General features: G+C 38.1%; 1 protein-coding gene across 1 annotated transcript in view; it reads right to left on the minus strand.

Annotated features, from left to right (window-relative positions):
• NCKAP5 (NCK associated protein 5) overlaps nt 1-27,193 on the minus strand; it is an 847,991-nt gene that overhangs the window by 469,673 nt on the left and 351,125 nt on the right. Inside the window, exon 4 of the mRNA XM_008053829.2 lies at nt 253-386. Within this exon, the coding sequence (XP_008052020.1) occupies nt 253-386 (134 nt within the window). The remainder of the gene's footprint in view (nt 1-252; nt 387-27,193) is intronic.

Genomic DNA, 27,193 nt, shown 5'->3' on the forward strand with positions numbered 1-27,193 from the left:
CTTAGGATGCCATCAGGAAAAAAAAGATGACCACCTTCAATAAAGCTCAGACCACATCAGGTGCAAATGGAAAGTTTCAGAAAATTGATCCAGATGCAATAGGATGGCCTGGACAGAATCGAAGGTCTACACTGTTGGAAAATTAGCTCATCAAACACAACGGAAGCTTGCAGGATGGAATTCAATCCCAAGTGTTATTGGCAAAGAGAGGGATTCACCTCAGGAGGCAGTCTATTCAGTTAAGAACAATACCTGGAGAACTGCTGCTGCAGGCCACGCATCTGAATCCTGTTGCGCTCAGACTCCAGGGTCACCTCCTGCAACCGCTTCTCGCTTTGAAGACGTAAGTGTCTCTCCTCTTCCAGTTCATGTATCAGCTTCTCATGCTGTGGAAAGCACAAAGGGAATAACTTTTAAGAAGGTAGTTATGACAAAAATAAATAAATAATAGCTGTTGGCCACTAAGTTATAACTTGAGCTTTATGTATATATGTTAATTTCATCCTTATAACAATCCCACAAAGTAGTAGAAAAGATTATTGATCTTTTCTTACAGACAAGGAAACCAAGGGCCAGAGATATCTAAGTAACCTGTGCAAGATCATATAAACCAGAAGGTAACAGACTTTGAGTACTGGATGACTTGATTCTAATACTTGAATAATTTCCACTAACCTAGGTAGCTTCCTCTGAAGAACTATAACCACAAAATACCATCAAATGCATAGTAAGCCAGATAATAATTAGCAAGATCATTATTACCTACTCAGAATTGTTTCATCTCTTCCATCTCTGGCATATGATTTAAAGGAAATATTACTGTTCTTGTAGAAGGACCAAAAATTCCAAGTGAATTAGACCATGATGCTGGTGAGAATAAGGTTCAAGAATTAGTTTTAATTTTGTCGAGCTAGGTTTTCAGAGATAAAAATAGGCCTAATCATCCACTGTTTTTATAATCCTAAAAAACTAGCTCAACTGACAAATGGGCAATAGGGATTGAAAGAGAGACTGGATGACCCAGAATGAATGGTTCAGCACAAACTCATTCCTGGAACTGGAAAAGCACACAGCTGCACACAGCTCAGATCTTCCTAATAATACTGACTCAGCTATTCGCATGTCTTTTTTGTTTTGTTTTTGTTTTGTTGGCATTGCCATTTTTAAAAGCATGCCATACTGTTATGGTTATTACTGTTATTAAATTGAGCACCTTGTACACAAGATATATATTCTATGATGAAAACAAAGGATGCGATGCCTAATTGTGAGGTGAGGGACATACGTTCTTACAAGGAAAGAAGAGAAGTAGAGAACTCCGTCTTGAAATAAATCAAACACTACGACTGTGTACATATGCAGGATTTAATATGATTCACCACATGGGTCATATTCACAGGAAATCAGAGCAAAGACAAATTTTCTCCAGCTCTAACTCGTGGGGGAAAAAAGGTATTCCTGAATACCATGAAGAAACACTAGACTATAAGCTAGAAATGAATCCTGATCCTCTAAAAATAGTTACATGTCCCCTCCTTCTGCACATTTGACCATGTTCTTGCTCCTGCATAAAAAGCTCCCTCAGACTCTCTATGAGAGCCTAGGCTTCCCTCCAGCTCAGCTTTAAGCCATGTCCTCTAAAATGTATCCCTCATCACTTCATCATTCTCTCCCTTCTCTGAATTCCAATACCACCTACTATCTTTACCAATCTTTAGGTTCTTACTTTTTTCTATTGTTATTTTTCATGTGCATTTACTATAATTCTGCAACTAGATAAACACTTATTCGAGATCAGGACTGTATCTTAAGTGCAAACATATTCTGTATTTTCAGCACATTGGGGTAAGTCCCCTACGTATGAACCCTCAAGTTGCGAATTTTCAAAGATGTGAAGGTGCATTCACATGCTCAATCATGTAAGTTTATAAGTTTGTTCATGTGTCTGGCATAAATTATCATGTGTGCACATCCTCTACAAGTGTACTTTACTGTACAGTGCTGTATTTTTTATGTATTATTTGTGTGAAAAGTGTTATAAACCTATTACAGTACAATACTATATAGCCAATTGTGTTAGTTGGTCACCTAGGCTAACTTTGTTGGATTATAAACAAACTGGACTTACGAGTTCTCAGAATGGAACTTGTCGATATATAAGGAACTTAGTGCATCCAATTCACAGCAGCACTGGAAATATATTTGTTCATTAATTCTAGGGCTGGTCTTTTGCTAACTCAAGCTTAACTCTTTGATGGTCCATTTTTAAGCCCCACAATTAGTTGCTTTTATAAAAATGTGAAAAACTAAAATCAAAATCAAATCTTTATTCTGTCACTTTGGCAAGTGACATTCTGGAAGCTTTGAAAATAAAGAAAAACATGGTTTTGAAAAGGAAGAAGAATGTTCTAATTAAAGAATTAAAGTAAATTCTCTGTAGAAATATTTAAAATGGTAAATTTTGTATTATATATATTTTGCCACAATAAAAATAAACTACTCATTTATTACACATAATCAACATTCCTCTTTGTATTGACTCACTGAACTAGAAGAAACATGGATAAGTCACCTATATTATAAAATTTGGAAGACAGTACTTTGATTACAGAAACAGGTTTTTAAAAAATGACATATGTTAAATAGTTCAAATGCACATGCCAGCTGGGCTCGGTGGCTCAGCCTGTAATCCCGCGCTTTGGGAGGCCAAGGTGAGTGAATTACCTGAGCCTGTGGGTTCGAGACCTGCCTGGGCAACTTGGCGAGAACTCATCTCTACAACAAATCAAAAAAATTAGCCGGGGTGGTAGCGCGTGCTTGTAGTTCCAGCTACTTCGAAGGCTGAGGCGGAAGGATCGCCGGAGCCCAGCAGGTCGAGGCTGCGGTGGCCGGGAGCGGCCACTGCACTCCAGTCTGGGCGACAGAGTGAGACTCCAACTCAAAAAAAAAAAAAAAAGGACATGCTAGGAAGGATGTAAAGTTTTGCAGGGAAAACAGCATCCCTCCCCTTCCTTCAAAAGTAAAGAATGTTACAAAGATTGACTCACTGTCATATTGAAGAGTCCCAAAAATTTCATGGGGGGGGGTAGTTTTCCACAGAAATAATTCTTTCTGTTCAATTTGTTAGTACCTTTTCAACATAAAACACACACTCACCCTTATAACACAGAGAAAGTTCTGGGAGATTAAGACTATGAAGGCAACTCTTGTTTACTTAAATATATCCCCTTCAAGTGATGCATATTTTAATTAACTCATCAAAACTTGACAATAATCCACACATTTTCTAAATATGAAAAAGTTTTTAACCCAAATTAAAAAAAAATGGCTAAGTGTAGAAAAAGATAGTGTCACTAGATTGACTAGATATTTCTTTTGTATTAGCTATATCTTGGGTATAGATTGATTCGTTTCAAAAGTAATTTATATTTTTCTCCCACGGGTTTGCTCTGGATATTTCACAGCAGGAAGAGCAAAAGGCAATGAGAGGTGAACAGTGGGTGTTACTTATACAGTACCACTAGGTAATGAAAAACAATGAGCAGAAGACAATGTCATAGAAACCTGTTACAGATCTGACAGAGCCAAATTTCTAGAGCAACCACTCTCTTTCTATAGAGCCACTGGGCTGGGATGGCCTTTCTTTAAGAAGTCATGTTGGAAGAGGGCTTATAGTGATTTTCAAGACTCACTGTATACCACCTTTCTATTCTTCCCACTTTCATTCTGCAAAATCACCTCTTCCCTTTCTCCTTATTGGCTTCTTTTGCCATTGTACTCAAATGGCTGCTCCAGGAACACAAACAATGGTCCAAGGGCTGAGTCTAAAAAGTGACATTAAAGACATATTCAGAGGAACTGCTGTCAGTCACATTCTCTTCTTTTCCTTTATAGAAATGAGCTTAGCTCTTATTCAAAGGATAGATCTGAACAAAAGTTGTGAGTGGGTTAACTTCTAACTCCCATGTCCTTCTTTAGCTGTGGTCTCTAACTCTGAAATAAGCAAACTCTACAAGAAATATCTTGAATTTAAAAAGCATTTTATATTTTTACAAAGCATTCCCACCTCCATTACAGTATCTAGTCCTCAGAATAATTTGGCATTACTATATGGATTATTATCACCTCCATTTAAAGATGAAGAGAGTGGGATAAAGAGAGGGAGGGAACTTGCTTAGATTCCACCGTTATAAATGGGAGTTTTGTGGCTAGAACTAAAATTTTCTGACCCTAAGTGTCCCCCCACCATTTTTCCCTACAACTGATAGCTCTGCTATAACACTTATTCTGAAAGGGCAAATTTGTTCCAATGCAATTGATATATTAGAAGAAATCTGAGCAAGACACAAATCTAATGTTTGCTTATGCCTAATTTCATTCATGAGAACAATTAAGTGAACAAATAAAATGGCACCCAGCAGAACCAAGCCACATAGAAATCCACAAAACACACAAATTTCAAATAGACCTCAGTCTATCGTGCATATTATGAGCCACACTCATCTGCATCTGAGGTTACAACCTTCCCTCCAATTTCAGTCATTGTTCCTTCCACATCACTATAACTTGTGATATGCATCTCTTTTGACATAAACTTTCATAAGAAACTGTAGATCTTTTTCAAAGTAAAGTGTCATATATACTGTAGTATTAATGCATTTCTTGACCATTTAACCACTCTTAACAGGTAAACTCAACTACCATTTTTATTAGGTTCCTATCTTTTTTTTTTTAATGTATCACTGACAAAGTTTTGAGTATTGTGCCCCAGTTCCATTTTCCCTCATAGGTCCTGTGTGGCTTCTATTGTGTGGTTTTGCAGACAGCAGTGATTTTGAGAAACATATATGTTATGGCAGTGTTGACTATATGTGGGGGCACCCACCAAAAATCCAGAATTACCATTTTTGGAGGGCAGGCCTTAGTAGTACAGGCTTCCCTCGCTAGGTAAGTGTTCTAAGAACCCGTCAACATCAGTGTACCAACTAGCATTGATTAAAAGGATGCATTTGGCTTCAGTGAATTTTTTTGTGGAAATTTAACGTTTGCCCATTTCATGATAAATTTACAAGTGTACCTGCCCACATTGAGCTGAGTATTCAACAGTTTTTAACTAAAAACAGTGTGACCCCTATGCTCCACTCTCCCTATTCACCTGATCTTGCCCAAGTAACAATTTTTGTTTGTTTCTCAAGATGAAAAAAGTTTTCAAAGGAAAACGTTTTGCCAGTATAGAAGAGGTAAAACAAAAAACAGCAGAAACACTATCAGGTATCACAATAACACAGTGAGGAATGAGCAAAATAATGTATGGTAAAGCACTTTAAAAACTTAAAAGTCCCATTTAAAAATAATATATAGCTAACTAAAATGATACATCTTATATTGTCTAAATAGTTTGGCTACATTTGATAAATTCTGTAAAACATTTTAGTCTTTAATGATCATATGTGGAAGTAACATTGTATTTCTTTCAAAAAAAAGTTTAAAAAATGTGTGTCTAAGCAGATTGTACATTAATGCTAAGTCAAAATACATTTTAAATATTATTTTAATGTAAGAACAGAAAGACTAACTTAATCACAGATGCCATCTAGCATATACAGACACTGTGTTCAGCCTTCCCTAAAATATATTAATTTTTAATACCATTACCTCGTCTGATTTCAAACAGATGGCTTGATGTATGGTGTGCTAAAACTTCAGGAGAAAGTTAAAATATTAAACTTGATATCAAATATAGAAAGTCAATAAATACCTCTATTCTAGGTTTAACTGTAGTTGGTGATTCCCATTTTGTGAGTGGGTGATAATACTGCCAGAGTTGAAGATGATTCAAAGAATTTGGAAAAAAGGAAGTTTCTTTATTTGGTGTGGAAATCCTAGCACCACCATGTATGGCCATTCACTAGATGAAACATCAGCCATAATATGAGAGGCGCCTCCCACCTATGCTCCAAGCACTCCATGTGAGTCCTGCTTAGTGTACATCACGAGGCATCAACTCATCTCGAGGTGTCCTGTGCTGACTTGATGCTTGAGAGATACGTGACAACATAAAGCTATTCACTTCATGTTTGTTTCAAAAGGTTTCCTAAAATATGTTCAAGTATAATATTCTACTTGAATATTGCTTTATGATCAGAGAATCATGGGAAACACTAATATTATTAAATAATAAGAGAATCTTAAATATGGTGAGAAATGAATAGAAGCCATTAACGAAGGCTATAGGGATTAAATGGTATCCCTGGGTCTTAATGGAAAAGCCTGTGAGTTCATTCAAGAAATATGGAATCTGAGAAACAAGCTACCCACTATGAAATGGGGATTTTAAGTGAAATATACTACTAAAAAAGACAAGGACACTTGATGCAGTGATACAAACATAAAGCATGGCATTAAGAACAACAACAAATTCATAACTTCTAGAACTACTCATTATTTGGTGTCCAAACAGTCACAAATATCTCTATCTGTTCACCAATGTACAAGGAAAACTGAAACATCTTAAGCAATGCACATCTTAAGCATTACACCCAGAATAACTCTTCTAATTCTTCTTGTCACCTAGTGAGGACTTAAAATTGACAACCAATTTTTTTTCTTCAGAAGTTTATAAGCCAAACACTTCAGTAGAAAAATTAATGTTTGCATGAAAACTAATTTTTAACAGCAAAGTCCATTAAACAGTTTCTATCAAGTCAATATAGGATGGATCTAAATTAAGCTTGTTATTACAACTAATTGCTGTCTCATTTTTGTTTTTCACACATATGGCATATATTTGCCCCATAAAGTTCTCTGAATTCAATATCCCCATTAGTTATGAAAGATTCAGCCATCCTAGAAGCAGAGAAGCAGATAAGGAACTTAAGAATTGATTTTTTTAAAGCCTGAACTGTTGGCTGTAACAGAAGAATCAGAATCAGATTTTGAGATGCAAGGATAGAAACAGCCCAGTGTATATCTGCAGTGCTGATAACATCACCCAAGAGAGACAAAGCTTTTATTCTAACTAAAAAAGATGCAGAGCTTGGTTTAAAAAAAAAAGTGAGAGAAGGGAGAAAAGGGTGAGAGAGAAATATAGATGAGGATGACGATGGGGGTGGAGGGTAGAAATTTCAAGGGCAAAGAAGACAGATAGACACTTGGATGGATCTTAAAAGTGTTTTCAATGCTAGACAGGAGCTCTATAAAAGAAGTGACACAGGTGAATCACCCCATATGACTACATTTTCTTCGACAAAGATTATATATGTGCTTTTTACTTAGCAAAAGGATACAGATGTGAACTCTATGAGAGGAATATTTTCAGGGTGGGTTGTGAAGAAAAGCAAGATGAAATGAAGGTTAGGTGTGTCAAAATTGATATGGATTGTAAAGGCACGGTGGAAAAAATTGTTACAGGTCATGCTATCCTACAAAGAGAAAATCAAGTTGTTTTTTGCATGTATAGTCAATGATCTTTATTATTTATCAACTAGGGCTACAAATGAAGAACTTATACTGCAAATGAAGATCTTTATACTGCATTCACAATATAAAGAAAAACAGTTTTGATTTTAATATCATACAGCAGAAAAAAATAGGATGGAAATTTATATAATGATCTACTTCTCACATTTTTTCATCAGTTTAAGAGTCTTAATTTTCACATCATGATTCCTATGATGGAGAAGGCATGAGGCTAATAGTGTGGCCTACCGTGTTTGTCTTCCCATTAGCTTGCTATGCGACCTTGGGAAATATACTTACCCTCTCCAGACCTAGTTCTAAAATACTGTAGTGAGTTCTTACATTTTTGTGTTGCTTCAACCTCCATTTAAAACATAAGTTGAACTTTCTTATACCAGAAGCAGGCTCAGTCATCCTTGACACAGTTTTCAGTTCACAACCCTCACCACAGTCCCTCAATGTGGCTGATCCAGATGTCTGCCTTATGTAACTGGTCCCTGGTGACCAATGCCCTGTGAATAGTAGATGCAGCTGTCTGACTGGCCTTGCTGACACTCCACCCTGCGTGGACTGTACAGATATGACACAGTGATTGCCTCTCAGTCATAAATGACCACCTGGAATTCCTGCAAGCTTGCTTAAAACCCACCATTTAAAATTCCTGCAATAGGGGTAACTCCATGGATCCCTATAAAGGCACTGGCCCACCGATTCTCTCCCCGCCCATGTGCTCTCTGACCACCACAAGTGTGTCCTCCAGGTGTGCATGCACCCCCAGACCCTGTAAGCGACAAAAAAATCCTTATTTTCTTATTGTCTCTCCTAATCATTGGAGAGGTGCTCTCTTTCCTAAAGATCCTACATTCAAACAAATGCTAAGTTCCCTTCCAATTCTCACATTTGATTTAGCCACCAAAATAGCCACAACCACATCAAGAAGGGCATAAGCAATTACTAATCATACCAGCAGTATAATGAAATGAAATACAATGTCTATAAGATGGAGTGTGTGTGTACACATATGTTAGGCATTAGGCAGAATATGAATGTCATTTGATAATGATGAAGGAGGTTGGCATCCCTGTTTTGAATAATTAGGTGGGTGAAGATTTAAGAGGCAAGGGGCATGGTTTTCTTGGCTAGTTAAAAAAAGCAAGCAAGACAATGTTAAAATGATGATATTGTACATTATACAATTGGGGGGAGGTGAAATAGAGACTCCAAATGCATTGATTTTAATTTTACTTACAAACAACTGGGGATATCAGTGGAGTTTGAGGAGAATGACAGAACTTAAATGAGGCTGAGCAACAGAATTCTTCCTTAGGGTGGACGCTAGAAGTGAGATACTATCATAAAAGGAACAAGAGGTGATTGTTGCTTTTTTTTTTTTTTGTCATTCATTAGCAATGGTTCCTAGGTTTGGAAAAGGCCTTTCCACAAGTTTTTTTTGGGCTCCACTGACTTTCTGACTTCTACAAGCTTCTCAGAAAATTTTCTCAAAATAATTTTCTTCTCTTTATCTGATAAATATTCTTGCTGGCTAAGGAAAGCAAGTCACTGAGTAATAAACTAGGTAGGTAGTAAGCTTGGTATCAACAGTCAACTGCCTATTGCAAACATTCTTACCCTTACCCAATCTTTTCCTTGAGTTTATTTAGTCAAAAGGCTCAATTCTCAACTTAATAAACAGCTTCATTTACTCAACCAATCGGTTCTTTTATAAGAAGTGAATGACTCATTCTTCTCACTTGGTCACAGATTCTTCTCTGTTGTCATGTTAGTTGATCACAATTAACAGTAGCTATTAATTACGATATCCCCTTTGGAAGTTTTCAGAAGTCAATTTTATTAAGTGCCTTCATACTAGATTGAAGTCTTAAGTGTGAGTGTGTGTGTGTGTGTGTGTGTGTGTGTGTGTGTGTGTGTGTGTGTGACAGTATATTCCAAACAAGAAAGGGGTAGCAAGCATTTCTGCTTTTTTTAGCAGTTTTTACTCCCAGTTTTCTATTCTGAACCACCCATTCCCTTTTAGAGTGGCTTTAGATTTATTTATGCCCCATTTCACCCCCACGCTGTTCCTTTTCTATCTCCACAACGACCAGTGAAAAACAAATGAATTCTCTAGTTAATTTAGCTTCCATTCCAAACGTTGAGTCACTAGACTTCTCTTTTTACTCCTTGTTATAGAGGTTTCCAAGATCTTTTATTCTCTTGTCTACACTCTAATCTTGAACCTCAGCTATATTTACTACAAAGGTTAACTTTGTTCTGCCTTCTCAACTCTGTCATTTCTCTTTTTTCACAGCCCACCTCCTGGTGCTCTTAATATCCAATTTACCTTTTTAAAAATAATATGATGTCCAGCAGTCACTGGGTACTGGTAAAGGAGGGAAGGAAGGAGAGGGAAGGAGGGGGTCACATGACAACACAAACGGTACGTGGTCTGATATCAGGGGGAGTGAGGGCCAGTTAGAAGCCCAAACTTCACCTGCATTCAGCCTGACATACAGTAAATCCTCACGTGTACCTCACAACTCTATAATATAAATAAATTAAATTAAATTAAAATTATATGTGTCATATCCTTTGCTAAGCATTTCATACATATATTATTCCCTGTCTCTTCAAGAGCATACATTTTTAAGGCAGGGATTAGGCCTGCTGGTTGGTAAGGAACTCCCATAGAATATTTGCATATTGCTGAGCATTCCAGAAGTGTTGCATAAATACTTGTTGTTAAGCTCAACAAGAACCCTCTTGACCTCCCACTACCTTAGTGTGAGCAGCCAGCTCTAGGCCTGCAAAGTTTTCAATCAGTAACAACTTTTAGTCTTAATCCCAACTGAGGATAATGTGATAAGATTTTCTTTTGCTTAAAAATTCTACAGCTACATTTCACTCTGTCATTTTCTATCCCTTTCTTCTGCCTTCTCCCAACAGCCCAGGGATTGCAATTCCAACTTCATATTGAAATCTCTTACATGATGATTCACTTTTTGCTCATTAACTACTAAATCAAAAATTTAATTTCTCAGAGGATTTGCAGTGACTTCCTGTCTTACAAAGCATCTATTATTCTATTTTTAAGGTTAGTGCATTTGACTTCTTTGTGTTCACTTTACTAGATTTTACAGAAATGTAGAAGGATAAAGCCTATGCGGACTAAGAATCCTTTTTTTCCCCCTGTGGTTGGAATCCTTATATTCCTTTCTTCAGTGAATGGGTGTAATTATGTGTATTATTGGAAAATAGAGTATATGCTATGATAATTATTCACTCATTTCAAATAGGAGAATAATTATAATGTCAACAACAGACTGTACAGTGTACTGCTGAAGCTTTTGTTTTAAATCTGCCAGAGAAATGGCTTCCAAGACCTCCGTAACCTCAGTAATTACTAATTTCTCACAAATAATTTTTATTCATTTGGAAAACATACTAGGAACGTCTTCATACTTCCTATTTCACTGTGGAACTTTTCTTTAAACAAGACTATTTCTTTAAATAAAGCTCCGAGAACATTGGCTTTTACATAGTCAGCTTCTATTATTTTATGATACTAGACTATATTAGAAACATGAAAATTTTAAAACAGTTTTAGCAGTTTGCCTTTTCCTTGTTAACAAATGCAAGCTTTTACATTTGATCATGCCTTTAAAAGGTCAGCTAGAATATTTTAAAAATCAATGTGGAACTAATCACAAGCTTTGGTTCAATGCTTTAGTATTTTATTCCATACAATTACCAAAGTTAGAAGAAACTGAAAGCATTGCATATTGAATAATTAGAGTTTGTGTTATTTCTGGGAGGTAAGGTTAAACAGAAATATCATTTTTATGAGGAAATCATTAAAGACCTATAAATGAGCTGAGCGAGCACAGTTAATCTACAGAAAGGGAAACTGTATACTCTTAAAAGACAATCAAGAGCCTCTTGAAAGTGCACTTAACCCCTGGTTAATCACATCAGTGGAGGAGAATGTCATGACAGACAATCTCAGCTTCTGAGTGGTAGACAATCTACATGGGGAAGCAAATGGAAAACATAATACCACATGGTACAAATACTATTCATGAAAAATAGGCCAACGTGGACTATAGTCACCACTAATAAAATATCTGACACATGGCTTAGGTATAGAAAAACTCACAAAGGAAACGAAACGCCTACATCATGACTACAGGTCTTCTGTGTGCCCTTGAAGTGAGTGTCAGAAATCAAATTCTCGGGTGCCCTTTTTGTAATCTCCTGGCTTCTCCCCAGTTTCCACTCTTGGCTGAATGTTTAGCCCTCTCTCACTCAGAAGTGGTCTCTTCTGGAAGGCTTTGTCAGACTTGACTGAACACAGCCAGAGCTATTTTTCCACATGGACACATTAATATCTACTCCTTTCTACAGGTCTTACAATTAAAGGGAAATGGAAGTTTTTAGACTTGGAAAAGTGCTTTAGGTCAACAAGTTCAATGGAGGTCCTAAAAGGTGCTAATTTTGTCCAGGGTGATCCAGTCCGTCACAAATCTTTGTCGCTGTGCGCAGAGAATATTCAAAGCTCTTTTTCGAAGTCTCCTTTTCCAGGCAGTTGATAGAAAAGCTGATTTTCAAGAACCTAGTGGAATTTTGCATCTGGACCAATAAGAATTTATATGTAAAACTTTCATCTGCATTTATAAATCACTTTCTTTTGCAACATAAACCTTTTTATATAAGTTCAAAATTGAACCCCTGCATGAAGATGGAAAAGTGATTGGCACAATCATAAAACATTTCAATCATTTTTTTTTTTTGAGTCAGAGTCTCACTCTGTCACCCAGACTGGAGTGCAGTGGCCGCTCCCGGCCACCGCAGCCTCGACCTGCTGGACTCCGGTGATCCTTCCGCCTCAGCCTTCCAAGTAGCTAGAACTACAGGCGTGCACTACCACACCCAGCTAACTTTTAATTTTATTGTAGAGATGAGGACTCACCAAGTTGCCCAGGTGGGTCTCGAACCCGCGGGCTCATGCAATCCACTCACCTCAGCCTCCCATAGTGTTGGGATTACAGGCTGAGCCACCGAACCCGGCTTCAATCATTTTTACATTAGTATCTTTCAAAGCCCTGCTATAAAATTTCCCCCCTTCTTCAGAAAGTACCAATATTAAAAACCAAGTTTTTCTTTGTTTGTTTTTAACTAGGCCTTGAATGTGTATACATTGCTACACAAGTGTATGCTTTTATATAGGATAGGACTCCCAAGATTTATGACCAAAGAATCAAATTCGACATGTACAAAGAAAATGATTTCAATTAGTGTTACCTGCCATTTAGCAGAACAGGTGTGCCACTAGACAGGTATGTGATTCATCCCTAGACAAAAGCCTAGAACAGTACTTCTCACCTCTCAGGCCAGGGAGAATTACAAAGCACCCACAAATTACAAAGGAGTCAGTGTACTGAACACTACACATAGATAGTTATTGAATAAATAAAAACACAACTGCTATAACACAGATAATCTGTAGCTTTATGTTTTTTATGTAAAAAGGATGGATCTCTTTAACAAGATTGTGGCCACTGCCATTAAGTCTAAACTATGGCTCATGCCAGCAGCAAGTATAAGACAAAAAAAAGTGTATGTACAATAAAAGTGCACATCCTTACTCATGGAGAAGGTACAAAAGTAATTTAAGGACAAATGAAGTGAATAAAAATAAGAGAGAAAACAAAGGACTATTCTCAGCATCACAAATAAGAATGATGTTGATGAACCCTGGCTAGGTGTTCTAAGTTCTTTTCATGTAGTCTCCATTGAATCTTTGCAGCACTGTACAGTAGGCACTATTACCAATGTGTTGTAAAGATTTATGGGGCTAAGGCCACAGTAAGAAAATGGCAGAGCCAAGGTCTGAGCCTATGCAATCTGATTCCAGGGACCTAGAGCTTGACTGCTCCCCTTTATAAGCACAGAGTTTCTTTCCTGGACTAGTAAACCTTGACTTAAACCAGCAAACCAACAGATGTATTTAAGCCTCTCCCTTTTTAGGACCTTGTTAGAGATCATGCGGGTATAAAAGAGATTCAGGAGATGGTCTTTTAAAAAGAGAGAGAAATGTTCTTTGCCATTTTAAGAATATTATAGGCCGAGTATGGTGGCTCACACCTGTAATCCCAGCACTTTGTAAGGCTGAAGTGGGAGGATCACTTGAGCCCAGGAATTCAAGACTAGCCTAGACAACATAGACAGACTTCAGCTCTACAAAAAATTAAAAAATTAGTTGGGTGGTGGCTCACATCTGTAGTCCCAGCTACCCGGGAGGCTGAGACAGGTGGATCACTTGAGCCCAGGAGTTCAAGGCTGTGGTGAACCATGATCATGCCACTGCACTCCATCCTAGATGACAGAGTGAGACCTCTAACTCAAAAAAAAAAAAAAAAAGAAGAAGAATATTATAATGTGGCTGAACTAACATTAACACATATTCAACAATTAGATAGCAAAGCATTGAATATCTAGAGCAGGGCTTGGCAAATTTTTCTGTAAGGGACCAGATGGTAAATATTTTAGGCTTTATGAGCCATACAGTCTCTGTTACTACTACTCAATTCTGCTCATGTAGCGTGAAAGTGAGTATAGCCAATACACAGGCAAATGGGTGTGGATGTGTTCCAGTAAAACTATTTACAAAAACAGGTGGAGGGGGATAACTCGGCCATAGTTTGTGGACCCCTAATCAAGATTACCAGTTGAAACAAAAAGAAACCAATTCCAATTGTTCATTTTCCACAAGGTGGTATTCCTTTTATCCAAAATGCATAAAGTCCCCAGTAGCCATGGGGCTGGGGAACTGTCTTGTTATTGTTGAGAAACAAAAACAATTTGATACACCTTTCTCCAAGCTTAATGAAATTGTAGGCACTGTTGACAATAAAAAAATTAAGTTTGCATTTTCCAGAAAGGATGAACCCTTCAGCAGTTCTGGAAATCATGTAATATTTGTGTTTGTCAGTGCACTAGGAACAAATCTTTCATCTATCCCTGTATGATTGCATCTCTGTACAAGGCGCCAGTTTTGTGTTATACACGGAATTACATTTTGGTGCTGAGACACTAGCCAGTATCTCTTCTAATTCTCAATTAGGAATACATAGTTCCTCCCACTGAAAAAAAAAATAGGTTCTATAGTCACTTGCTGCCAGTGTTGGTGTTAGAGATATTTCCAGTTACTTTAATTCAACAACTTACAAAGCATCTATACTTCATGTCAAACTACCCCCAGTATTAGACACTTTTGGATACTGGTCATAACATATGTACAAGTAAATGATTATTTAGTCATATAGATTAACATTTTGTTTTTCTCTAATATCTCAAGAGTCTATGAGACTCAATGTTGACAGATTTTGACACCTTTAATGTTTTTCTATGATATTTTCTCAGCTGCGGAAATAAAATTTTAAGCCTAACCACTCATTAAAAACAAATAGCTCACAGCATACAGTAAGGCCCTTTAGTGTGTAGATTACAGGCTGCAGCAGAAAAATTCTCTCTCCATCTTTCTACCAAAAGTTTATATTTACTATGTGCTAAATAAGTTAATTTTCCTACACAGCCAATCATTAGGTCTTCTACCTCACAATAGCTGAGTTGGCTTAAGAGAGGAAGAGTAAGTTTGAATCTAGAATTCGTGTAGCCCTTGGGTCATGGCTTTTACCAATAACTTAACTCCCTGGCTCGTGCATTTAGTTCATATTTTAAAGACTTCAAAACTTCAGACGTCCTTTTGTCTGTAACTCATTGATTGCTGTTAAACTAAATGTTTTTCACTCTGTAATCAATACTTTCTTACAAAAATAAACCCAGGCATTGACAAACAACTCTGCAGCATATTGCAGCTTTCCTGAGAGTGGACAGCATGAAAAACTACCACCCCCAAGAATTAAAAAAAGATCACATTGACTCCAGTGCTTATTACAATTTTTACAAGGTTCTTACAGCTGAATCATTCCACTGTAACAAGACTTTATTAAATTAGACAGCTATTGAATCGTAAGCTTTCTGAGAATAACAATTAATATGCCTTTGTCCTTTATTACTGTTTCAAACCACTGCAACCATACTGCTCATGTTCCTATTTACATCGTCTCTTGTGATGAAGTTATTAAAAAGCAACAGCTAGATAAAATGGGAGGGAGGGGGCGGTACAAAATGTAAACCATGATGACTCTGTGTTTCAAGAGACTACTGTTCCAGAACAATTTGAAATAGCGACATTACCTTTAAAAAAAAACAGGCTGTTGTACTTTTAGATCCCAAATGCAGGGCATGTTTTAATCTGGGACTTTTATTTTATACACTGTAACTTGTGGGTTCCCTGGCCTTTTATAAACATTTACCTTCCTATTATTTACCTATCACATGATTCATTCTCTCAGTGTAACCTTCCAGTGGGAATCCATAATGGATGCGAAATGCCAGCAGCCAACCACACATAAGGTTGCTACCAATCTGCACCAGGTGTCACTCGCTCCTCTTCAATCCTAATCCACTCAAATACCAAATTCTTAAAACCTATAACCCAGTTTTCCATCAGTACGTATTTAGTGATCTGGGTAAAAGTTAAAGCAAATTGAGAAGAATAAAACCAAACATTTCCAAATGCAATAAACAGAAAACCAAACCTTCCAAGTGCAACCACCTTAAACAAGTTATGGAATGTTCTCACCTTCATGTTTATGAGTAAAACAGGACTGAAGGAACAATGATACTAAATCGTTTAAAACTTTCCACGTGTTTATCCATGACAAAGAGCAACAAAGATATTTACAATTTTTATTAGCAGGTGATATCTCCTGCCAATAGAGATAGTTTGTATTACAGTGAAACAATTCAATGAACCGACCCCAAAGTTTTCCAAAGGATGCCTTTTATTTCTTGTTCCAAGATAGAACCTCTGTGCTGTAGCTCAAAATTGCCACCAAGTGGATAGACAAACTGGTCTGACTATAGCCGTATAGCAAACGGTTGCTTCTGATTTGGAGAGAGGTGAACTAATCACGTTAACTGATATTTACTAAACACCTACCAAGCACAGCGTGCTCTTCTAGATGCCACAGGGGCAGTACATGCGGCTCATGAGTGAGAAGGCTAATGCCCTACTACAGGCAAATCACAATGGATGCCAATGTTCTCCAGATTTTAATATATAAATGGTTCCATTTATCTTTATAATCTATGAGGGCGGAAACAACCTATTAGTGCTTCTGTAAGTGAGAACAAGGGCAACATCCAGCTTGAGGAAAGCATTCTTACTGCCAGTAAATGTTTAATTATATGAATAAGAAGCTCCAGAACACATAAAATTGGAGTCACTTCTAAAACCACTGATAGTATTCAAGAGACCAATAAATTGGAGGTTATGTGGACCCCACTTTACAATCTTTCATGGAGACACCACTCTAGATGTAATAATGGTGATATATAGTTCACTGAAGGCCTATAACCAAGGTTAGACGTGCATAGGGAAGTACAACTTCTGCATTCCCAGCTAGTGAGCATCCTCTTCTCTCATGAGCACATTCTGACCTTTCACACTGTAGAGCTTAGTATATGTGAAGCCCAGAGGACAGGAATCTGTAAACATATTTGATGAGCCAATTTATTTAATAAAATATCTAATTTATTCAAATGAGCGATTCTATGTCCTATTTAGGCTAATCCTCAGCTTCTAGCATTATTTATTTTGCACTATAAAACATACCTTCTCTCTTGGAAGCATGGGTACCAAAGGGAGGAACAGTAACTTTTAATGGATGCAGTTAGATCTTGAAATTTTTATCTGAAAACCATAAAGCTTTTAAAAATGAATTTGCAAATGTAATTGAGCCTCTAATAGCTGCTACTGATAGTAATTAAAGAAATCTCATTTCCCTAAATTAAACATAATGAAATGTTTTTCAAGATCAAATAAAACTAGAAAATGCTATCAGGCTGATAGCATTCTACTCTGAAAGTGGTGTTCTGGAATTTGCAGAGAAGCCTCAGTTGCCAGCAAAAGCCACTAGTTTATAGGTTATGGGCAATGTGGAAGTCATTCCCACTGTATCATATCAACTTTTATTGGCCGAGAACTGATCCAAAAGTCAGTATATTGCACAGCTTCACATTGCGGTACTTATGCAAATGTACCAGACATCCTTTAAAACTCTTCCATTAGTGCCTTTAAAGAGTTTGTTATTTAATTAAACGTTGTCAGCATATCTTCAGTTCAACTTATACATTTCACACTCTTAATGTTTCATTTTTGCATTACTTTTGCTTTTCTTAAAGTGAAAATGACATTTGGGGGTCATAGCGATTGCCTTCTTCAGGTCTCTGTTAACAAGCAGGGAAGTGCTTCCATTGCTGTCTTAATCAGCTTGGGCCGCTATAATAAAAATACTATAGACTGAGGAACTTAAGGAACAGAAATTTATTTTGGAGTCTGGGAACTCAAGATTAAGGTGCCAGCTGATTAAGGTGCCAGCTGATTCAGTTCCTGGTGAGGACTCTCTTCTTGGTTTGCAGAAGGATACCTCACTGTATCTCCATGTGACGAAGAGAGAGAAAGCAAGTTCTCTCAAGTATCTTCTGATAAAGTCACTAATCCCACTGTAAGGGCTTCACCTCATGACCTAATTATCTCCCAAAGGCCCCATCTCCAAATGTCATCACATTGGGAATTAGAGTTTCAGCACTGGAATTTTAGGAGGACGTAAACATTCAGTTCACAGTCCTTGCTCAGAACTAATCATTGTCTCCCCATTTCTTAATGGTCTCCAGGTAAACATATCTAAAGCAATTTATCATCCTGGTAATCAAAAAAGGTTTTCTTTATGTTTGATCAAATTTAATTTCTTGTCTTATTATTTGGATTTCTATGAATCTAAGGAATAATTAGTCTCCAAACTCTTCATAAAAATGTTTTATTCTAGGAGACAATAATTAAGCCTGCCTTCAGCCTTCTATTAATAGACATGCTATCTCTCACCTATACAGAATCTTCTATCATCCCACTTAAGTATGGTAAATAGTATGATTTGTTTGTGTGGCTCATCATTCATTATTTATCATTTTTGCCACATTTTATCTTTACATTCTCTTTAAAAATGGAAATACAAAACCACAGAACAGGTTTGGGTCATGTTAAACTCAAACAAAGAGTATAGATTGGTTTTTACCAGTGCTCAATGTTGCTTCCCTGTTCCCGTGTCACCCACACCAACAACACTCTCTACTGAGAGCCCCTCATTTGCTTGTTGAATTGCACATAACATGCAGTCAGCAAATACCTATCTTTGGCAAATTAATTACTCTTTTCTAACTTTCAGTCTACAAAGACACCCCAATTTTTCTTCTGCATTTGTTCCTTATCTCACCCATTGAAATGGTGATTAGTTTTCTTAATCCTAAAACATCACACAACTTGCATTAATTACTCATTCATCAACTATTTAGTAATTACTTACTTCTTGCCAGGTACTCAATAGGTGCTGCCATTCAGTTCAGAATAAGACAAGTTTCCTGTCCTGAAGATACTTAAAATCTAGTCATTGACACCCCCTACGTAAGTGGGACTATTATTTTAAATCATTCTACTTTGTGTCTCCGTTATTCAAAGTATAAATTACCTGTCCTATGTTAACACTACTTTGAAACTGATGGCTGAGCATTTGATATATACACTCCATTTCTTGCCCCACCCTCACCTCCAGATGGACAGCATGATTCTCCAATCAGTTGTTTATTGGTCAATAGTCTTGAACAGAAAGAATGGTTACAAACTGCTAGCTTAATAATGGAAACGATGGAGTTTCTTTAAGTACTTAAGAGAAAAAGTATATTCTATACAGCAGTCCTCCTTTATCCACTATTTCATTTACCCAAAGCCAACTGTGGTCTGAAATAGTAAATGGAAAATTCCAGAAACAATTCATAAGTTTTAAATTAGACATCTTTCTGAGTAGCATAATGGACTCTTGCCCCATCCTGCCTTCCCACACTGTAGGGATATGCATGCCCCTTTGTCCTTAGTAGCCATCTGGGTTATCAGATGAAAAAAATGTGGTATATATAGGGTCTGGTACTGTCCACGGTTTCAGGCATCCACTGGGCATCTAGAAACATATTCATCACATATGAGGGAGGGGGGAACTAATTAAACAGACTCTTTACCTCTAGGGTTTCTAACTTGGTTGCAGCTGAGTCTCATATCTCACACTGGTTTTCTACCCCCTTCTTAACCTCTTTCTTCAAATGGGTTTCTAACTCTACTTTCTGTCGGTGAGGACTTCATCTATATTTTTCCTTTTTTACTTTTGTGTGTGTGTGTGTCTTGGACTCTCACTCTGTTGCCTAGGCTGCAGTGAAGTAGCATGATCAGATCACGCAGCTCACTGCAGACTTGACCTCCTGGGCTTAAGCAATCCTTGTGCCTCAGCCTTCTGAATAGCTGGGGCTACAAGCGAGTGCCACCATCCTCGGTTCATTTTACCATCTCACATTTTCTTAGGGCATCATTATATAGGAAGAAAATAAACGTTAACATTTTTAAATAAATTGGTTTGCTGGTGGGAGTTTAAGTTGGCACAGCTGCTTTGAAAAACCATCTGAGGTTGGCTCGGTGGCTCATCCTCTAATCCCAGCACTTTGGGAGGCCAAGGCGAGTGGATTGCCTGAGCCTGAGGGTTCGTGACCAGCCCAGGCAACTTGGGGAGAACTCCTCTCTACAATAAATCAAAAATTAGCCGGGCGTGGTAGCGTGCGCCTGTAGTTCCGGCTACTTGGAAGGTTGAGATGGAAGGTTCGCTGGAGCCCAGCAGGTTGACGCTGGGGTAGCCATGAGCATGCCAGAGACTCTAACTCAAAGAAAAACCATCTGACAGTATCTAATTAAAGGTGAATATATGTATCATCCATGACCCAGCAATTCCACTATAGGTGCATATGCTTACCAAATATGCACATATGCTCACCTAGAAACATGTACCAGCAGCATTACTCAAAAGACCCCCAAACTGGAGACAATCTAAATGTTCATCAACATAAATAAACCATAAATACTCAAATACTGGAATAGCATGCAGCAATTAACAAATTATAACTACCTGTAACAATATATGAGGGGGACCCCCCCAAAAAAAATGGGAATTACTTTTTGGAGGGTGGTTGTCTTGTAGTCTAGATTTTTCCCATTAGGAAAGTGTTCTAGGGATCCATTGACATCAGTGTACCAGTTAGCACTTGTTGTGAGAGGTTGTGTTCAGCATCAGCAATGCTTCTTTGGAGATTCTTTCAACTAATTTGCCCATTCCATGATGGGTGATTTATAAGCATACCTGCACACACCTCGTGTCCCCAGTGCCCCACCCTCTCTATTCACCAGATCTCAACCTGAGCAATTTTTTTGTTTGTTTCCCCTGAAGAAAAAAGTCCTTATAGGGAAACATTTTGTTGAGGTGAAACAACAACGGCATCAAAATTGATGAGTTCAAAAACTGTTTTGAGTAGTGGAAAAAGCATCTCAATAGGTGTATTGCATCAAACAGAGAGTACTTTGAAGGGGACTGAAGTTTAAACATGCAAGAATAAATTAAAATTTTTTTACAAATAAATTCCATTTTTTTTGGGTCCCCTTTCATACATGAATCTCACAATGTTGAGCGAGAAGAATATACACCGTATGATCTCACTTTATATAAAATAAAAGCAAAGTTAATCCATTGTGTTAGGTGTCTACCGAGGGGGATTTGGTTAGGTACCTGGAGATAAAATTCTAGGATACTGGTAATATTCTATTTGTTGAATTGGGCACTCATTTACATGTTTCTTTTGTGAAAATTCAGTGAACTTTACCAGCATGTACAGTTTTCTGTGTATACTACACTTCAAAAAAATTAAAGAAGAAGAAAATCTGGATGACCTTAGGTTGACTTTTTAGATACAGCACCAGAAGCATAATCCATGTAAGAAAAAACTGAAAAGTCAGACTTCATTATAATGAAAACTTTCTGTTCTGCGAAATAACTATTAAGAAAATAAAAAGTCAAGTCGAAGACTGGAAAAAATTTGCAAACGATATATTTGATTAAAATGGTTATTCAAAATATATAAAGAACTATTAAAACTCAACAATTAAAAAACCCTTTAAAACTATGAGCAAAAGATCTGAAAACATACCTCACCAAATAGATACAGATAATAAATAACCATATGAAAAAAGGCTCAACATTACATGCCACCAGGAAATTGGAAATTAAAACAAGATACCACTACCCACTTATTAGAATGACCAAAATCTAAAATCCTGACAATACCAAATGCTGGTGAGGCTGTGGAACAACAGGAACTCTCATTCACTGCTGACGGAAATATCAAGTGGCAAAAGCTAAACATAGGCTTACTATAGGATCCAGCAACAGCGAACCTAGAGATTTACTCAAATAAGTTTAAAATTTATATCCACACAAAAACATCACCAGGCGTGGTGGCTCATGCCTATAATCCCTGCTACCAGGGAGGCCAAGGCAGGAGGATCGCTTGAACCCAGGAGGTTGAGACCAGTCAGGGCAACAAGTGAGACTCTATCTCAAAAATAATAGAAAAGAAAAGAAAAGGAAGAAGAAGCGAGAAAAAAAAAAACCGTGCACATGAATGTTTATAACAACTATATTCATAACTGCAAAACCCTGAGAGAAACCAAGATATTCTTCAATAGATATGAGGGAAACCAGAATATTTGTCCCCAAAATATAAAGAATTGTTGAGCTGATGACAGTTAAAATGCAGGGGAACTCTGTGCCTTTCCTCTGTTTGCCTAAAAGCAGAACAGAAAATTACAAAGACAAAAGGTCTATCTATCTCTCCCCATTTCGTGCCTAAAGACAGAATGTAAAGTCTCCTTGATTGCAGACAACCTTTACCAAGTAAAAGATGGCACCAGGGAATCTAGGGAGACTTTGCCCCTTCCCCCAGTTTTCCCACCTTCGGAAGCCTGGAACTACTTTTCTCTGTCTTATAATTTTTCTGAAATGTATTGCTCATTATTGAAGATTTCATATAATCTAGGACCTTTAAGGCCTGCTTTGGATTCCTTTCTCTCATGATATGCACTAAATGCTTTACTAAACTTGCCTGTTTTTTTCTTGTTAAACTGTCTTTTGTTGCAGGGGTCTGTCCCAGCTATGAACTTATGAGTTGAGAAAAAATTAGAATTTCTCCTCCTCAGATAAATGCATAAACACACTGTGATACATCCTACAATGGAATATCATTCAGTGATATAAAGAAATGGGCTATCATGCCATGACAAGACATGGAGGAACCTTAAGTATGTACTGCCAAGTGCAAAAGCCAATCTGCAGAGACCACATACTGCATCACTCCAACTAGTCATGCACCACATAATAACATTTAGGTCCACAATAGACCACGTATAAAACACAGTGGTCCCACAAGATTTTAATACTGCATTTTTGTTTTTTTGAGCTAGAGCCTCACTCTGTTGCCCACGCTACAGTGCAGTGGCATGCTCACGGCCACTGCAGCCTTGACCTGCTGGTCTCAGGCGATCTTTCTGCCTCAGTCTTTCAAGTACCTGAAACTACAGATACACGCCACCACACCTGGCTAATTTTTGTAGTTTATTGTAGAGACAAGGTCTCACCATGTTGCCTGGGCTGGTCTCGAATCCTCAGGCTCAGGCAATCCTCTTGCCTCGGCCTCCCAAAGTGCTGGAATTATAGGCTGAGCCATTGCCAGCTAATACTGCATTTTTACTGTGCCTTTTCTATGTTTAGACATACAAATACTTACTATTGTATTATAGTTGCCTACAGTATTCACAACAGTTACATGTGCACAAGCAATAGGCCATACCACATAGCTTAGCTGTGTAATAGGCTATACTATCTAGATCTGTGCAAGTATACTGTGACGTTCTTACAATGACAAAATTACCTAATGACACATTTCTCGGAATGCATCCTTGGTGTTAAGTGATACATGACTGAACACAAAGTTTTGGCAAAACTATACAGAACAAAAAAACTATGGAGACAGTAAAAAGACCAGAGGCTGCCAGGGGTTCAGAGTTGGGAGCATGGATGAAAAGGAGATATGAGATTTTTTTTTTTAGGACAGTGCACATGAATGTTTATAACAACTATAATGCACTATAATGGTGCATAGATGACATTATCCATTTGTTAAAACCCACAGAACTCTGTAACACAAGGAGGAACACTAATGTGAACAAGGAGTCTGGTTAATAATAGTGTGACAATATTGGTTCATCCACTGTAACAGATGTTCCATATAAGCAAGATGCTAATAACAGGGAGACTGTGCTGGGCGTGAGGGCAGAGTGGGGAACAGGGGTAATACAGCAACACTCTTCTGTACTTTCTGCTCAATTTTTCTGTAAACCTAAAACTTCTCTAAAAAAGAAAGACAACTGATTTTTTTTAAGTTAAAAAAATAAACTGATTTGAAAGTTTCAAAATTTCAAACGTGCTTCACTCAAATCTAATCAGATTGATTTAAGAATCATAAAACCCTTAATGCCCCCCCCTTCCACCTCTAGGATAAAGTTCAAGTTCAAACTCTCCAGTACACAATAGAAAGTCCTTGGCCTCCTGTCCATCCAGCCCCATCTCTAGCCAAATGCACCTATGCCCTCTGCGCTCCTCCTGGCACAGCTCCAGACTTTCTCACTCCCCCCGCCTTATTTTTCTTGTTGTTGTTGTTGCTGTTGTTCTAGTCCTATAGCACCTTCCCTTCCCAATACATCCCCATCCCTTTTATCTATTTAGTGAACTCCCACTCATCTTATGAGGCCCACTTCAAATAGCTCCTCCTCTCAGAAGCTCTTTTTACCACCCTTGATTAAAATAAGTGCCTCGGCCGGGAACCTTCACCTGTAACCTCAGCACTTTGGGAGGCCGAGGCAAGAGGACTGTCTGAGCCCAGGGATTCGACACCAGCCTGGGCAACTTGGTGAGACCTCATCTTTACAGTAAATAAAAAAATCAGCCAGGTGTGATGGTGGACATCTTGGAAGGCTGAGATGGAAAGATCATCTGAGCCCAGCAGGCTGAAACTGCAGTAGCCATAACTGTGCCACTGCACTCCAGCCTGTGCAACAGAGTGAAACTTTGACTCCAATCCATCAATCAATCAATCAATCAATCAGTGAAGAGTACCTCCTCCTATCTTCCAGTCACACACTACTATATGGTAATTGTTCGTGTTTTTGCCACATTTGCTGGAGTGTGGACAACTCTAGGACAAGAAGCATGTCTTAAAGGCAGCTCTAAAGCTGAGTGCTGGTGCAGAGTACACACAGTAAGATTTGTACACACAGTAAGAAGGAAACCTCTTCAAGTTATTATTAGTAATATCACTGTAATCCATGTGAGCTGATGGCATTAACATAAATGTTAACTCAGTAAAGTCATTTCTATGAGAGTCTGAAATAATATGGACAAGGTATCTGGTATTCTGATTATATAACTTACCATGGCGATACCACTTAAAGGTCAAAGAAGCATCTCTTGCCCATTAGATGTACTCTCTGAAGGACCAGATGTCTCAAGCAAGACTGATAAATCCTAGACCACAATCAGTTCACAGTTGAATTCTCTGATGAGGATCACAGAGGTATATAGGCTATGTGTTGCAGATGAAAGAGGGATGTGGGTGCTCTGTATGTCAGATGCATAGAAGTCAGAGGGAGAGTTCTGTTTGGGAAATTAAGGATTCTGACTTATAAACTTAACCAGGCAAAGGCCAGTTTCAGTTCAGCAGCAAGAGTTCAAGCTGTAATGTGATTCTAGAAGAAAAATCACAGGATGTTCCCACCACTTAATCCTGTGTGTTACTCTTAGAATCTATACCTGAGCTACTTTTCTTTCCTCTTAAAGTCATTGCTTTGGCAATTCCATCTACTCTCAGATTTGAATCATGACATCTATGTGAGGCACTTCCTAGTCTGCCTGTCCCTTAATGCAGAAGAATATCTTCCATTTGTCTTTCCTGATCTTTCTCTACCCTTTTCCACTCTGATCCCTGCCCTAGGAGGCTAACCTTTATCATGCTCATTAATGGGTCTTATGGCTCTGGCTTCCTGTCAGGTCTGGCTCAGGAGGAGTCCAAGTAGATCAGAGGAAGAAAGCAGGGAGGGAGGAGTACTGATTCATCTAACTTAATGGTTCCTAAACTTTAGCATATATTACAATCACACAGATGAAGGCTTATTAACACAGAGATTGCTGGGCCCCACTCTCAGTACTTCTGGGGGTGGGACTGAGAATATGCATCTCTAACAAGCTCCCAGGTAATGCTGATGCTCCTGGCCAAGGCCCCACTGACAACAGCTGCCACAGTTCCCTCCCTGAAAGGCTATTTCTGAGCGACTTATGCCCTTCCATCAAAAGTCCCTATTTCTCTCAAGGTGACCACTGCACCTGACTGTGATAGCTAATGGCATGTGTCAAATTGGCTAGGTTACACTACCTGAATATTTGATCAAACATCATTCTAGATGTTTCTGTGGAGGTATATTTCAGATGAATTAACATTTAAATCAATAGACTTTGAGTAAAGTAGATTACCCTCTATAAAGTGGGTGGGCTTCATCCAATCCATTGAAGGTCTTAGTAGAAACAAACTGTCCTCTCAAGAAGGAAGAGGGAATTTTGCCAGAGGCCACCTTTGACTGAATCTTAATCTTTTCCCTGGGTCTCCAGTTTGCTGGCCTACCCAGCAGATTTTGGATTTACCAAGCTACCACAATTGCACGAGCCAAGTCCTTAAAATAAATCTTTATCTCCTTCTGTGTGTGTATGTGTTGGGGGCACATACACTGCTGGCTCTGTTACCACGGAAAATCCTGACAAATACAAAGACTTTGTCCCTCCCAGTTCCGTAACTGTTCCCTGTTTCCTTCATGGGAGCATGTTACAAAGTCCCCAGTTTCTGCAGTCTCTTATCCTTTCCCTATTTCCACACCCTTGTAAACAGTTTCTCTGTAGTACATTTTGTTGAATTGTATTATTTCAGATGTGCCATCTATTTCCCATTGGAATACTGGCTGGTACAACGCACCTTAAGTTAGAGTGGAAAACCAACTTACCTGCTTTCTCTCTAAGCCTGCTGTTTCTGCTGTGTTTCCCTGCGTAATTAACAGCACCATTTCCTCCCAGGCACCCAGACATGTAAGCTCAGTATCAGTTTGTGATTTCTTGTAATTGTTGGTCCAGTTTTCTATCTTTTTTTTTAATGATTCTGGAAGCCCCTTAGCAGAAAGCATGTGGTTCTTGCTTCTGTATCCCTAGAGCTTAACACAGGATGCACCAAGAAACATCTTCCAGGTGGCCCAAAATATGGACTGAGGAAATGAATAAATTAAAATGTATATGGGGATCCTAAAGATTGGATATGCCTTTTATATTCCTTGTTTCCAGACTCCAAATTGTAGTTTCTTCCTTTAACTCTTTGCTTCACACAAGCAAAGATTTACTACTAACATGCTGGGTGTTGGTCCGTCTTCTGCTACAAAACTTGTATCTATTTCTTTTTCTCCATTCCCGTTTGCACTACTCCTCTTCATGTTTCAATTATTTGTGACCTGGATAATTGTATATTAGCCTTCTAATCTGTTTCCTTGACTCCAGTCTCCTTTTCCTCCAACCCATCTTACGCCTTAAATCTTTGATCA

The sequence above is a fragment of the Carlito syrichta genome, unplaced genomic scaffold, assembly GCF_000164805.1.
Source record: "Carlito syrichta isolate Samal-C Ts95f unplaced genomic scaffold, Tarsius_syrichta-2.0.1 Scaffold288729, whole genome shotgun sequence".
NCBI classification, from domain to species: domain Eukaryota; kingdom Metazoa; phylum Chordata; class Mammalia; order Primates; family Tarsiidae; genus Carlito; species Carlito syrichta.